This window comes from Dreissena polymorpha, chromosome 3 (genome assembly GCF_020536995.1).
Source record: "Dreissena polymorpha isolate Duluth1 chromosome 3, UMN_Dpol_1.0, whole genome shotgun sequence".
Taxonomy (NCBI): domain Eukaryota; kingdom Metazoa; phylum Mollusca; class Bivalvia; order Myida; family Dreissenidae; genus Dreissena; species Dreissena polymorpha.
The window spans coordinates 144,926,562-144,940,754 of NC_068357.1; the positions used below are offsets into that span (position 1 = coordinate 144,926,562).

The 14,193-nt window shown below is 36.6% G+C and overlaps 1 protein-coding gene across 6 annotated transcripts in view; it reads left to right on the plus strand.

Annotated features, from left to right (window-relative positions):
* LOC127871827 (echinoderm microtubule-associated protein-like 2) overlaps positions 1-14,193 on the plus strand; it is an 83,260-nt gene that overhangs the window by 18,065 nt on the left and 51,002 nt on the right. For all 6 annotated transcript variants that reach the window (XM_052415055.1, XM_052415054.1, XM_052415052.1 and 3 more), the window contains 2 exons: positions 12,610-12,765; positions 13,345-13,536. In XM_052415055.1, coding sequence (XP_052271015.1) covers positions 12,610-12,765; positions 13,345-13,536 — 348 coding nt within the window. The remainder of the gene's footprint in view (positions 1-12,609; positions 12,766-13,344; positions 13,537-14,193) is intronic.

Here is a 14,193-nt window from a genome sequence, read left to right on the forward strand (position 1 = left end):
TCAATTGTCCTCATTGTCAGATGGTCAGTCCTAAATGCTAAATCAATTGTCCTCATTGTCAGATGGTCAGTCCTAAATGCTAAATCAAATTCCTCATTGTCAGATGGTCAGTCCTAAATGCTAAATCAATTGTCCTCATTGTCAGATGGTCAGTTCTAAATGCTTAATCAATGGTCCTCATTGTCAGATGGTCAGTCCTAAATGCTAAATCCATTGTCCTCATTGCCAGATGGTCAGTCCTAAATTCTTAATCAATCAATTGTCCATATTACCAAATGATCCTTCAATGATGCTAAATCAATGGTCCACATTGCCAGATAATCAGTCCATAATGCTTAACCAATGGTTCACATTTCATGATGATAAGTCCATAATGCTAAATCAATTGCCCAGTAGATCCATCAATGATACTAAATATATGGTCCATATTGCCAGATGATCAGTCCATAATGCAAAATCAATCGTCCACATTGTCAAATGATGAGTCCATAAGGCTTAATCAATGGTTTATATTGCTAGTCGATCAGGCCATAGTGCTAAATCAATCGTCCCCATTGCTAACTTACTAGTACGTAAGGCTAAATGAATGGTCCACGTTGTTAGATGATAATTCATTAAAAGCCCAGTCTCACAATGATGCTGGTGGAGCCCCAGTGCGGGATCCGGGATCTACCGGGATGAACCGGTGATCCACCAGGGACAACCGGGATGATCCGGGGACGACCGAGATCACCGGGAAAGTATTAAAATGTTTAATACCTCCGGGATGAAGAGGGAGTCATCGGTAAGCACCGGCAAAGACAGGCGCGGCACCGGCAATAACCGGGACGGCACAGTAGCTCCACCGGTGCCCATACAGACTCCGGCAGAGCTACGGCAATGCCCCGGTTGTCGCCGTTGGAGCCCCGGTGAATGCCAGCAGAGTCCCAGTATAGCTAGGGTACATGGGTAAACTGGCGCTCTGCCTGGATGCCACCAGCATTCACCGGGGCTCCGCCTGGGCATTACCAGAGACGACCGGAGTTAAACCAGGGCGTTGCCGTAGCTCTGCCGCCGGTATAGCCCCAGTGAGTGCTGGTGGAGTTACATTATACCGGGGCTCTGTCGGGACGCTGCCGGCTTTCACCGGGACTCCACCTGGGCATTTTCAGAGACGACCAGAGTTGAACCAGGGCGTTGCCGTAGCTCTGCCGGGGTCTGATTCCGGTATAGCCCCAGTGAGTGCTGGTGGAGTTACGGTATACCGGGGCTCTGCTGATACGCTGCCAGCTTTCACCGGGGCTCCACCTGGGCATTACTGGTGACTACCAGGGCTCTGCCGGGGCTTCGCTTGGATAAACCCTAGCTAGTCCGGGATTGACCGGGACTCTGCCGGGTTGTTGACCGCCTTCAACCTTGGAAATAGTGTGACCACGTTAAAATTTTTCTATGAATCATCTCGGTTCTCGGCGGTCGACCAGCGTTAGCAAACCGGGATGAACCGGGGCTCTACCGGCAATAGTGAGACTTGGGTTTAATGCTTAAAGAATCGTCCCCATTGCCATATGGTCAGTCCTCACTTATAAATCAATAGTACGTATTGCCATGTGATCATTATGCTAAATCAATGGTCCACATTGCCGGAAGAATGATAAGTTCATACTGCTAAATTAAATAGTCAATGGTCCACAATGCCTGACAATTTGGCCATAATGCTTAATCAAACCATAAGGTCAGTCCATACTTATAAATCAATGGTATGTATTGCCATGTGATCATAATGCTAAATCAATGGGCCCTATTACCGGAATGATGAGCAGTTCATACTGCTAAATCAATGGTCCACAAAGCCTAATCAGTCCATAATGCTAAGATATTTATCTTTGTGTATTCTTGATATAATGTGATGAAATAGCTTTATTTTCTGTAAAACTATTGAAATACATGTATTTATGAATGACTGAACATTAGATGTCAGTGTGTTTTTTGGTCAAAGTTGGGGGGAAAATTCAACCCTATTTTCCAAATCCAGCCAACCAGTGCCCCATTTCCAAAACAGTGGGAAAAAAACACTGGATGTTGTTGCAAAAATAAAACAACCTTTTTTTTCATTCAGAACCACATAAAGTTCAAGTTCAAATACTTCAAGTTCTAAAACACGTTAAGATTAAATGCTGATCTATCACTTCTTAAGATAGATAACAAAGTCTGATCCATAAAAGATTAAGATACATGATACGATTATTAAACCAGCTCCTGGTTTGCAGTGGCTGTTGACATAAGCCCACTTTATCTGATCCACTAGAAAGAATTTGCATATTTGTACAATTTTATGACAGGTATGAATTTCAGTCAAACAATGAATTGGCTTGTACATGATGAAACGTTTTATAGATTTGTATGCCTATAGACCTATACCTCTGATAAAAGATTATCAAAACATTGATCATGCTTGATTTATATTGGTAAAGTGTGCATTACAATTTAAAACATGTAAATATTTTACTTAGTCTCAGTAGGCAGGTGTAAATCATAATTTGTATTTTACTGTTAAAGGATAATTGAAGACAGATTATAATGCATTAAGATATATACAATTTTATACAATTAATAGTGAAAATTAAATTTCTTGATTTTTCAATCCCACTACAAAGCGGGTTGGGAAATTCCACTTTCGTATGCGCTCTATAATTATCTCCTATACTCTGAGGACTGATTTTCATGAAACTTGCCTCTATTGATAATGGCATTCAGACGATGTTCATAAGATGTGAGTGAGTTATGCGAGCTCTGGGGCAAGGTCGGACTTCAAGGTCAAAGGTTGGAGCCCCCATTGCTGTGTTGTCTCCATATATCCTATTCATTTTTAAAGGAGTTTCATGCACAAAGGCTAATAAATGTAGGGTTATTAGAATATGTGCAGCAGACATGATTGAGCAATGATTGCTCAAGGTCAAGTAAATATTCAAAGGTCAATAGTTTGAGCCTTTTTCTATTGTGTCTGGTCCACATATTGTGTTACCTTTGAAGGATTTTCATCAGACTTGGCTACACTGTTTAAAGGAGTCTTTCTTTTAATATGTGCAATTATGTTAATTGAACACATGTATTGAGCTACGTTCATTCTTTTGTCATTAAAACAAGTTAAACCAAAATTATGATAGCCCAGTAATTGCTGGAAAGGTATGTCCCAGTGAAACTGTTGTATCATTTAACTTTTCTATTTCAGATATGATAGTTACTGGCTCAACACACCATTTGACAATTGTTTATGATGGCCTACTGGGTTAGACCATTGTAATACATCTGTACTACTTTAATATGCAACATGTTAGCAGGGTTGACATTTACTGCAAATACTGAACATTTAGTGTGCTACCTAGGTCATACCTACTTAGTATGATTGATGGATAATTGTAAGCTTTCTTTGCGCATACTTGGAGCAAATGAGTACACCACTGTAAATAATCAGTTTGAAAGGGGAACACATATTAATATTTGTACTAAAGTTAGTCATGATGGATGTATAAGGTAATAATCAGGCCAAATGGATATGAGACAACTATTTTGAAACATAATCACCTATGTCTTTTAAGGTGTAACTTAAAAACCTTATCTCTGTGAAGATCTTAAATTAAATCTAGACATTCATTTTAAAAAAAAAAAGTCCAAAACCATACCAGTTGTGGTATTAAATATTTACCGAAACAGGACTTAAGTCTGGCTCTATTGCCATCCCTAAAGTTTAAAATATTTAAATTAAATGATGCAATTAAATGCAAGTTATATTTTGGAATAAAATTAATTTGCTTGGTGTAATTTCAATTCAAATTGGGCAGATCTGCATTAGCATTGGATATTAAATATAGAACAAATGTTGATTTCACAAACCATTGTATTGAATCCATGATTCACCATTCACTGAACAATTGAATCAAAGCGGGAAAAAAGTAAAGATTTAGAAAATTAAGGTCTTAACTTTCTCATGAAAATACTTCATTTTAACTGATACAATGCTTATCAGATGTAATCACATTAAGAAATATATATTAAAGCAGGTTTTTAATATATGAACCTAACATATATGTGCAGGTAAATTGATTTTAAAGTTGGTGGTAGCTTTGTAAAGAAAGAAATTTTATTTCTAATTCAATGTCTGTTTGCTCTGTAAGGTTAAACAAATACAAGCGGACCGATAAAAGTTATATCACTTTATTCACAGTAATTTATTGTAAATATTTAAAAAATGCCACTCAATACAGAAGGTTTGAAGATTACTGATAGTGTTATCCAGTGCAAAATCCACTTGTCTAGGATAGAACTTGATACCTCAAAAATGTGTAATTGAAGTTGGAGATAGCGGCCATACGTTGACAATGGTTTGATCTGATTTAAGAGTAGGAAAGGCATGAATGAACTTTGAACATATTGCTTGAAATACCTAGACTCAAATTTGCTGTGTATACAATTTTTTACCGGTACTATCAACTATTATGTATGAGCTGTGCCCAGGGAAAACCAGGCTTTATACATGTGCATAAAGTGTGGTAATTATAAGTCAGTCTAGAGGCCAGAGGGCATCAATTTTTAGCTCGACTATTATATATGAAATATATATAGTGGAGCTATCCTACTCACCCCGGCGTCTGCGTGCAAATGTTAAAGTTTACGTACTACCCCAATTATTTTCATTGTCCCTTGACATATTGCTTTCATATTTTGCATACTTGTTTACCAACATGACCCCAACCTATAAACAAGAGCAGACAACTCTATCAAGCATTTTTTCATAATTATGGCCCCTTTTCCTCTTAGAATATGCAGCAAATGTTAAAGTTTGCTTACTACCCCAAATATTTTCAATGTCCCTTGTAGTGCTGCAACAATATACCGGTTTATCGGTATATATCGCAATACGCAATCCGCATATTGTATTGCGATTCAATTTTCATCATACCGGTACGAAAATTTTACAAAAATTCATTCACATTTTGTCCAGAAAAACCATCCGAAATAATGATAACAAGGTAAACAAAACAAAGCAATGTACATATTTTTTTTCGTAAAAATAGCATTCTGAAAGTGTATTATACGGAGTAGCGTTGTTACATCGGAGCATTTGTTCGATGCTTTTGAACAGGTTATCATTGAATTAATTGCGCACAGCTGTAAATGTTTTGTTCGATTCTGAATTGAGCATTATTAAATTTGTAATCCGAATTTCGGAAATACGCTTCCAAATTTTAATGCTAATGCGACAATAAAAATTCTAGCGTCAAATAAAAAGTGCTTTATCCTTTGTCTCAATAAAAAGCACGCAAAAATTATACAGACATGTAGAACGTCGCATGGAAAGTATGGGTGTATTTTGTGTTGTATAAAAACGGGAACATCACGTCAGGTGAATTACGCGTGTTCAGTGGTTGGACGTTATTTCATCACATCTTTAAATAGTAACAAATGCCAAAATGTATTTGATACTTAAGAAAATTTGCGAATGTATAGTATTAGAATTATAGTAATTATATACCAGAATTTGCTTTAAAACTGGAATATACGGGATTATCGGGTAATTGGCAAGTTATCATTTTGGTACAAGTTAGCAATATATTGCGATATATTGCAATACGGGTTTTTGAACTGACAATATATTGCAATACGGTTTTTGGCGTATTTTTGCAGCACTAGGTCCCTTGACATATTGCTTTCATATTTTGCATACTTGTTTACCATCATGACCCAACCTATAAACAAGAGCATACAACTGTATCAAGTATTTTGACAGAATTATTTCCCCTTTTATACTTAGAATATGCATATTATTGATCAATCTATGTTGAACTTTGTGTACTACCCCAAATATTTTCTATATCCTTTGACATATTGCTTTTATATTTTGCATAATTGTTTACCAACATGACCCCAACCTATAAACAAGAGCAGACCACTGTATCAAGCATTTTGACATAATTATGGCCCTTTTTACACTTAGATAATTGAACATTTTGCTTAAATTGCCATAGCTTCTTTATTTATGATCACATTTTATTATTACTTTGACAAAACAACACTTTCCTGAATACCACAATGGATTCCACCCAAACAATACCCCAGGCCCCTACCCAGAATCCCTTTTCCCCCCCCAGCCTCCCCCCACCCCAATTTTTTTTTTTAAACATCTAATAAATTACCACACCCCACATTATACCCCCCTCTCCAGGCTTTTTCCGCCCTATGCCACGGGTCCGAAATTCGGCCCCATTCCCAATGCAAATCTGGTTGTTTTTTTCCCAATTGAAAAAAAAAATTCCCAATTCAAAAAAAATAAAAATATATATTTTTTTTTTTTTACCTTAAAATATATAAGTTAACCTGATCCGGTGTAGAAAATAGAAAGTGTTGCATAATTAAATTATCTGTTGCCTTGAATTTGTTTTTAAAACTGTAAAATATGTTATTGATTATTTAAGACTTTCCTTATTTTCCTCAAAATCCGGCGCTTCGCACGATTTTTTTCACCTCAAAAAAGGCCAGGCCTTTTCCCAAAATTCAGATTAAACAAGATGCGTTTGTGAAACACAATGTCCCCCTATATGATGTTTGACCTTGAAGGTTGACCTTGACCTTGACCCTTCACCACTCAAAATGTGCAGCTCCATGAGATACACATGCATTTCAAATATAAAATTGCTAGCTTCAATATTGCAGAAGTGACGTTACATGAGCAACTTTGACCCATATATTTGACCTTGAAGGATGACCTCGACCTTGACCTTTCACCACTCAAAATGTGCAGCTCCATGAGATACACATGCTTGCCAAATATCAAGTTGCTATCTTCAATATTGCAAAAGTATTCATAAAATAAGCGATTTGGGCCACATATATTTGACCTCTGACCTTGAAGGATGACCTTGACCATGACCTTTCACCACTCAAAATGTGCAGCTCCATGAGATACACATGCATGCCCAATATCAAGTTGCTATCTTCAAGATTGCAAAAGTATTCATAAAATAAGTGATTCGGGCCACATATAATTGACTTCTGACCTTGAAGGATTACCTTGACCTTGAACTATCACCACTCAAAATGTGCAGCTCCATGAGATACACATGCATGCCAAATATCAAGTTGCAATCTTCAATATTGCAAAAGTATTCATAAAATGAGCGATTTTGGCTACATATATTTGACCTCTGACCTTGAAGGATGACCTTGACCTTTCACCACTCAAAATGTGCAGCTCCATGAGATACACATGCATGCCAAATATCAAGTTGCTATATTCAATATAGCAAAAGTTATTGCAAAATGTTAAAGTTGGCGCAAACCAACCAACAGACAAACCAACAGACAGGGCAAAAACAATATGTCCCCACTACTATAGTGGGGGACATAAAAACTTGCACTTATCTCACATGTTCATAATACTTTGTACAATTTTAATAATAAGTTATCAAAATAGTCGTTATTTACCAGTTAACGGCTTCTTTGAAATATAAGAAACACTGTTTACATGCGATAATTTTTCCCAATTGAGCCAATTTTGCGAATATTTTTTTTCCCAAAATGGTAGTTTTCACGACGCAAAATTCCCAAAATTCCAGTGTGGCGTATTCCCACAATGGAGCCGAAAAAAGCCTGCTCTCACCCCCCCTCCCCCCCCCCAACCTCCCCCCCCCAACCTCCCCCCCCAACCAACCTCCCCCCCCCCCCATTTTTTAACATCATCTAATAAATTACCCCACCCCACATTATGCCCCCCTCTCACTCCTCCCCCCCCTACCCCCCCCCCCCCCCCAATTTTTTTTTTCCCCCTTTTTTTTTATTTTTGAAACATCGTCTAATAAATGACCACATCCCTCTCAACCCCCCCCCCCCCAAATTTTTTTTAATTTTTTTTTCCTTTTTTATTTTTGAAACATCGTCTAATAAATTATTGAATATGAACAATTTCCCCATGATGGCTTACGTTATACTGTCAAGCACTCGAATAGTCGAGCGCGCTGTCCTCTGACAGCTCTTGTTATACCCCCATTACCATTGGTTATGGGGTCTATATAGGGGTCACTTTGTCGGTCTGTCTGTCAGTCGGTCGGTCTGTCTGTCAGTCTGTCCCGAAATCTTGTCCGGGCAATAACTATGTTGTTCATTGTGAGATTTTAAAATCATTTGGCACATTTGTTCACCATCATTGGACGGTGTGTCGCGCGAAAGAATTACGTCAATATCTCAAAGGTCAAGGTCATACTTTGAGTTCAAAGGTCAAAAATGGCCATAAATGAGCTTGTCCGAGCCATAACTTTGTCATTTATTGTGAGATTTAAAAACCATTTAGCACATTTGTTCACCATAATTGGACGGTGTGTCATGCAAAAGAATTACGTCGATATCTCCAAGGTCAAGGTCACACTTCGAGTTCAAAGGTAAAAAATGGCCATACATGAGCTTGTCTAGGCAATAACTATGTCGTTCATTGTGAGAATTTAAAATCATTTGGCACATTTGTTCACCATTTTTGGACGGTGTGTTGCCCGAAAGAATTATGTTGATATCTCCAAGGTCAAGGTCACACTTTGAGTTCAAAGGTAAAAAAAGGCAGAACATGACCTTGTCCGGGCCATATCTATGTCGTTCATTGTGAGATTTTAAAATCATTTTGCATTTGTTCACCATCACTGGACAGTATGTTGCGCGAAAGAATTACGTCGATATCTCCAAGGTCAAGGTCACACTGAGTTCAAAGGTAAAAAATGACCATAAATGAGCTTGTCCGGGCCATAACTTTTTTGTGACATTTTAAAATCATTTGTTCACCATTATTGGACAGTGTGTCGCACAAAAGAATTATGTCAATATCTCCAAGGTCAAGGTCACACTTTGAGTTCAAAGGTAAAAAATGGCCATAAATGATAATGGAATAATAATTCTTAAAAAATCGCCATAAATTAGATTCTCTTGTTTTGTGAAGACAGCATGCAAAATAGTCTGTGTCAATGCGGCACGATGGGGTATACGTCACGTCTGTGACAAAGCTCTAGTTGTATTTCAACTGCTCTGGGCTAGATGATGTTAAAAAATGATTTAGAGCAGAATAAAAAGATAAATGACCTTGTTCTTCATGAACATTGTAAATAATATTATTTAAATGATGCCTAGGTCATCATTGTTATAATTTGGTTTCGATAAGACTTAATGTTATACCAATTTTATAAGTAAATTATAAATTTATTTTTTCGATCAAACTGTTGTTTACTTTAGGAAAGTTAAGGAAGTAAGTAGATGGTTGTCAATTGGTGCAGTATAACATTATTATAAAGACATAGTATATTTTGTATATGCACATTTTAAAATAATTATGGTAACACCCATGGCAGATGTTAGGTGTGTAGGCGATATCCAGGAAACACAATGTCTGCTCGACAACAGTTAAAATCATATCATCATGAAACTTGGTAAGAATGTTTATAAGCATAATACTAGTAGGCAAAGTTTGATAACCAGTCAGATAGCGTAAATCATTTCTGAATTAAGACCCTTGAATTATTGAAAAAAAAAGCATAATTTACCTTCTCCGCTCACTAACTGTGATATTTTAAATCAATCCATCAAGAAACTTGATGGTAATTTTTGTGGGCATAAAATATCTACTAAGTTTTATAACCAGCCGTATTGCCTGACAAATCTCTGAATCATGGTCATAGACTGATCCAAAATGTGCCATTAATTAATGTTGTCTGCTCTCTAGTGCTTGTTTTTAGTCCATAACTTAGGCTGATATTAACCCTTTCCCTCTCAGAAGCAAAGTGAAAATGGCTATGTGCAAAGCAGGTTTTATGCTGTTTGCTGCTCATCATTATCTTAGGGTCAGAAATATAGCCTTTAAAACTTGAATCTAATAAGAAAGGTCTTTTATTAAATTAAACTTTATGGTGACTACAAATGCGTAAAAATACATAATAAGTGGTGAAGGGTTAACCAATCTTTAGGACTCTTTGAATTAAGCAAACTTGAATGAAGACCTAATGTTGGATGGTATTATGGGCTGGTCAGGTCAAGGTCACTGTTACTAAAATAGAAAAACTCTTTTTGCTCCATAAATACAGTTTAAAGGATAGAGGTATTGCATTCAAATTGTTTGTGTTGGTATCTTGCATGGTCAGGTTGTTAAGGTAAGATCAGTTAAGCTTAAACTAGAACAACAGTTTTCACCTATAACTAAGTTTGAAAGGGGTCATTGTTCTATGGAAATAGCATGATAGGTAGTTTGTATTTAGACCTAGCTTGTGAGTGCATTTGGTGTCAGTCAGGTAATGGTCATGTTATGGATGCTAAAAAAAAAGTTTATACTGAAATACTTGAGTTTGGATGGAGGCACTGCTTTGAAATTGTGTGAGCAGGTTGCTGTCATGTAGACTGAGCTTGGGGTTGCATTTTGGGCCAGTTTGACGTAGGTCAATGTCATTTTTGTTAAAAATAGAAAACTGTTTCTACTCAAGTTTCTGCTCAATTAACTAAGCTCAAGATCAAATGGGGATATAATGCTGAAATTGTTTCTGTATTAAGCCTACTCCCTGACCTATCTTGAAAATGTACAGACTAGAAGATTAATGTTTTAAGCGCTGAAAATCTGGTTTAACGACTGTGCCATTTGTCTTTTTTTTGTATCCATTAATGATTTTTGTTGCTATCATTTGTATCACAAATTTAAACGTTGTTTGCAAAAGAATGGGACCAATAGACCTTTGTAGGCGTATATTTTGTGACAAGTTTGCATTCTTGTTTATATATTTAGTGTTTCTTAATATTTGTATGCCCCCGGATCATTCTGTCTCCAAACTTTTAACTTGGTTAAACTTTTGCAATATTGCAATAACTTTTGCAATATTGAAGATAGCTACTTAATATTTGGCATGCATGTGTATCGCATGGAGCAGCACATTTTGAGTGGTGAAAGGTCAAGGTCATCCGTCAAGGTCAAAGGTCAATTATATGGCTTCAAAGCAGCGCAATTCTGTCCCAAAACTTTAACCTTGGTCATAACTTTTTCAATATTGAAGATAGCAACTTGATATTTGGCATGCATGTGTATCTCACGGAGCTGCACATTTTGAGTGGAGAAAGGTCAAAGTCATCCTTCAATGTCAAAGGTCAAATATATGGTTTCAAAGCGGCGCAATAGGGGGCATTGTGTTTCTGACAAACACATCTCTTGTTATTAATATATATAATTAATATAGACTATAAATTGATTGATACGAAGCAGGGGATGTTATATTCTAGGGAGGTTAGTTCTTTCAGTAACTTCCATTCTCACAAGCATTTTATAAAAAATATGCATATTGAATAAACCATACTTTCAAAAGAAATTATTGAAACTAAGTAAGAAGAAAGTTGTTTATTATTGTGACATGTGCAATATAACAAAACATCAAATTAATATATATACAAATATGCTTTGCACCCAACCCGATGGGCCTATAAGTCACCAAAACAGAATAGTAAGTAAGAATATTTTAACATATGTACAATAGCACCACATACACTGGTGCATATGAATAATATATAACGAAACTATGTGTAATACTCTCAAACATTGTGACAATATTGAATAATGAAAAAATTAGGAACAGTATTCTGATGTATTTTTTTATTTGTAACATATTTATCCATAATTTTACAATCTCAAATCGGCATTTTACACATAGTTCATGTGAACAATGCCTCAATATTTGCAAATAAGATATCTGGAAGGCCTTCCTCATTTTGAACCCAGTGCACCCTTGTCACATAGGTATGTCAAACCTTGCCCTATCAGATCAGTGGTCTGTCATGCTGATAGTGCCTTTAAACCCATTGTCATGTGTGCCACAAATGTTCTTTAAGTGTGTGGTAATTATTTCATGTGTTGTACTCACGCCAAGAATGACCTAGTGTCTGTCTTAAAATACATTGATAAGCAAACCAGCCATGGTAAAAAGGTATATTGTTATATATTTAGTGTCTGCAATAAGGTGTACAGTGCTCTCTGGAAACACTGGCAATTGGTGATTTCACCAGTATGTGATTTCACACAATCTTGTTGCCGTTTTTTTTTCCTAAAAATATCAATTCAAAACAGCCTAATTGCCTGTTTAAGTTGTTAGTCACTGGCTACTATGAAAATATAACTGGCTACTAAATTTTTTATGGAGAACACTTGTGTAGTTATAAGTAGTACAAATATGATGTCTTTTCACCTTGAAATGCAGACAAAACATTTTGTATAGCTTGTTACCCTGTCTCCCTCCTGTTTGTAGGTTTCTTCATTGGTCAGTAAACAGAAAATGTTTTAAATTTGTCGAGCGATCTCCTTTTACATGTCTCAATCAACAGCAACATCGTGAGGTGCAGATACAAGACACTTGTTTCATGCTCATTGACCCTTCCTGAGTTATTTGCCCTTTGAACATTGCTTACGCAGCGAAATGTATTGTAAATAAACTAAAATTTAATATCATCTTAACAAACTTTGGTTTTATTTTATAAGCTAAGGTGGTGTGTTGAGTGATAGTAGACAAATAATTGGAATGTACCAAAGTATATACCACAATTATTGTAATGTTCCCTTGGCATGTTTCTTTACAGATGGCTTGTTAAGTCAGGATCAGCAGGAGCTGTCGGAGCGTGTGTCCTCCCTAGAGAAGAGAGTGCGCGACCACGAGAATGAGATCGTCTGCCTCAAGGGGACGCTTGCAGATGTCACACGCAGGCTCTCCCATCTAGAAACCGCAAAACCTCCATGTATGCAACTTGTGGTCGTTGTTGACTTGCTGTAATTAACCAGATTTTAAGTCTGATTGAAAGAATTGCTCACAAAGAAATTAAACAATTTGTTCAGCCTCTTAATATGATTTAATTTTTTGATGCTTTTCATGTCCAAGGCTTGGACATGTAAATTCTTGTTTAACCAGTTGCTACTGCTTTAGTATTTAGCTGCTTGTGTTATTGTTAGTTGATTTCTTTCTGTTTATGCTATTATTTCTATATAATATTAATTATAATAGAATATGTTACTAGAATCCTATTTAATCAATTATTCAGAATAGACCAGAAGACAGTGAGCACTGTTCCTCTTGTTAAATCAGGAAGTAGATTACCTTTAAATGCATACATTTGTTGTAAATATACATGAATAAAGTTCATGGAAAAATCTCTTAAAAAAAGAACTAAGACATTTCACTTTCGAAAGTAGTGCAAAATTGATTTCAGTTATAAATTTGATCTAAAAGTTTAAAGACATTATGCACTTTTTCCTAAGTGGTGATAAATGTAAAATAAAAATATTTGAATAAATTCAACACAAAAATTTGTCATTGTCAGCTTCCACAAACATTCTTCCATCCCGTCCAATCCCCAAGTCCTCTGGGCGGCGCACTATGGGTGGGATAGAGAGGCCAAAGTCACAGATCATTCTGGAGAGTGCAAGCTTCACTGCTAGAACCCCAGCATCCCCCAGACAGACCCCTAGAGGGGCCTCTGCCTCAACTATGAAGAAATGGGGCTCCACAGAGGGTATTGTGTAGTATTTAAGATGCATCCTGTCTTGATTTTTAACCAGGTTTTCCAAAGGAAAAAACTGGTTATTAGATTGGCGAATGTCGGCGGGCTGGCTGGCGGAACAAGCTTGTCCGGGCCATAACTTTGTCGTTCATTGTCAGATTTTAAAATCATTTAGCACATTTGTTCACCATTATTAGACGGTGTGTCCCGCGAAAGAATTACGTCGATATCTCCAAGGTCAAGGTCACACTTTGAGTTCAAAGGTCAAAAATGGCCATAAATGAGCTTGGTTGGGCCATTACTATGTCATTCATTGTGAGATTTTAAAATCATTTGGCACATTTGTTCACCATCATTAGACAGTGTGTCGCACAAAAGAATTATGTCAATATCTCCAAGGTCAAGGTCGCCACGACTAAAAATAGATTTGTTTTGAAACAATTAAGGGGGTTAATTATAACAATCGGTTCAGTTTGAGTTGTTTCCCTTTATCAGACTTTTTTTCTAATTGAAAATCTGGTTTTGTGACAATTTTGTCCCTTGTTAATCCTGTTTTACCAAGATGGAAATCCTTGTTTTGGCATATGGGTGCATTAAACGGCTGGTTTGGGTCAAATGATATTAGGTTGCTTTCACAATTTTTGATGAAACTTAGAATAACCTAGCTTT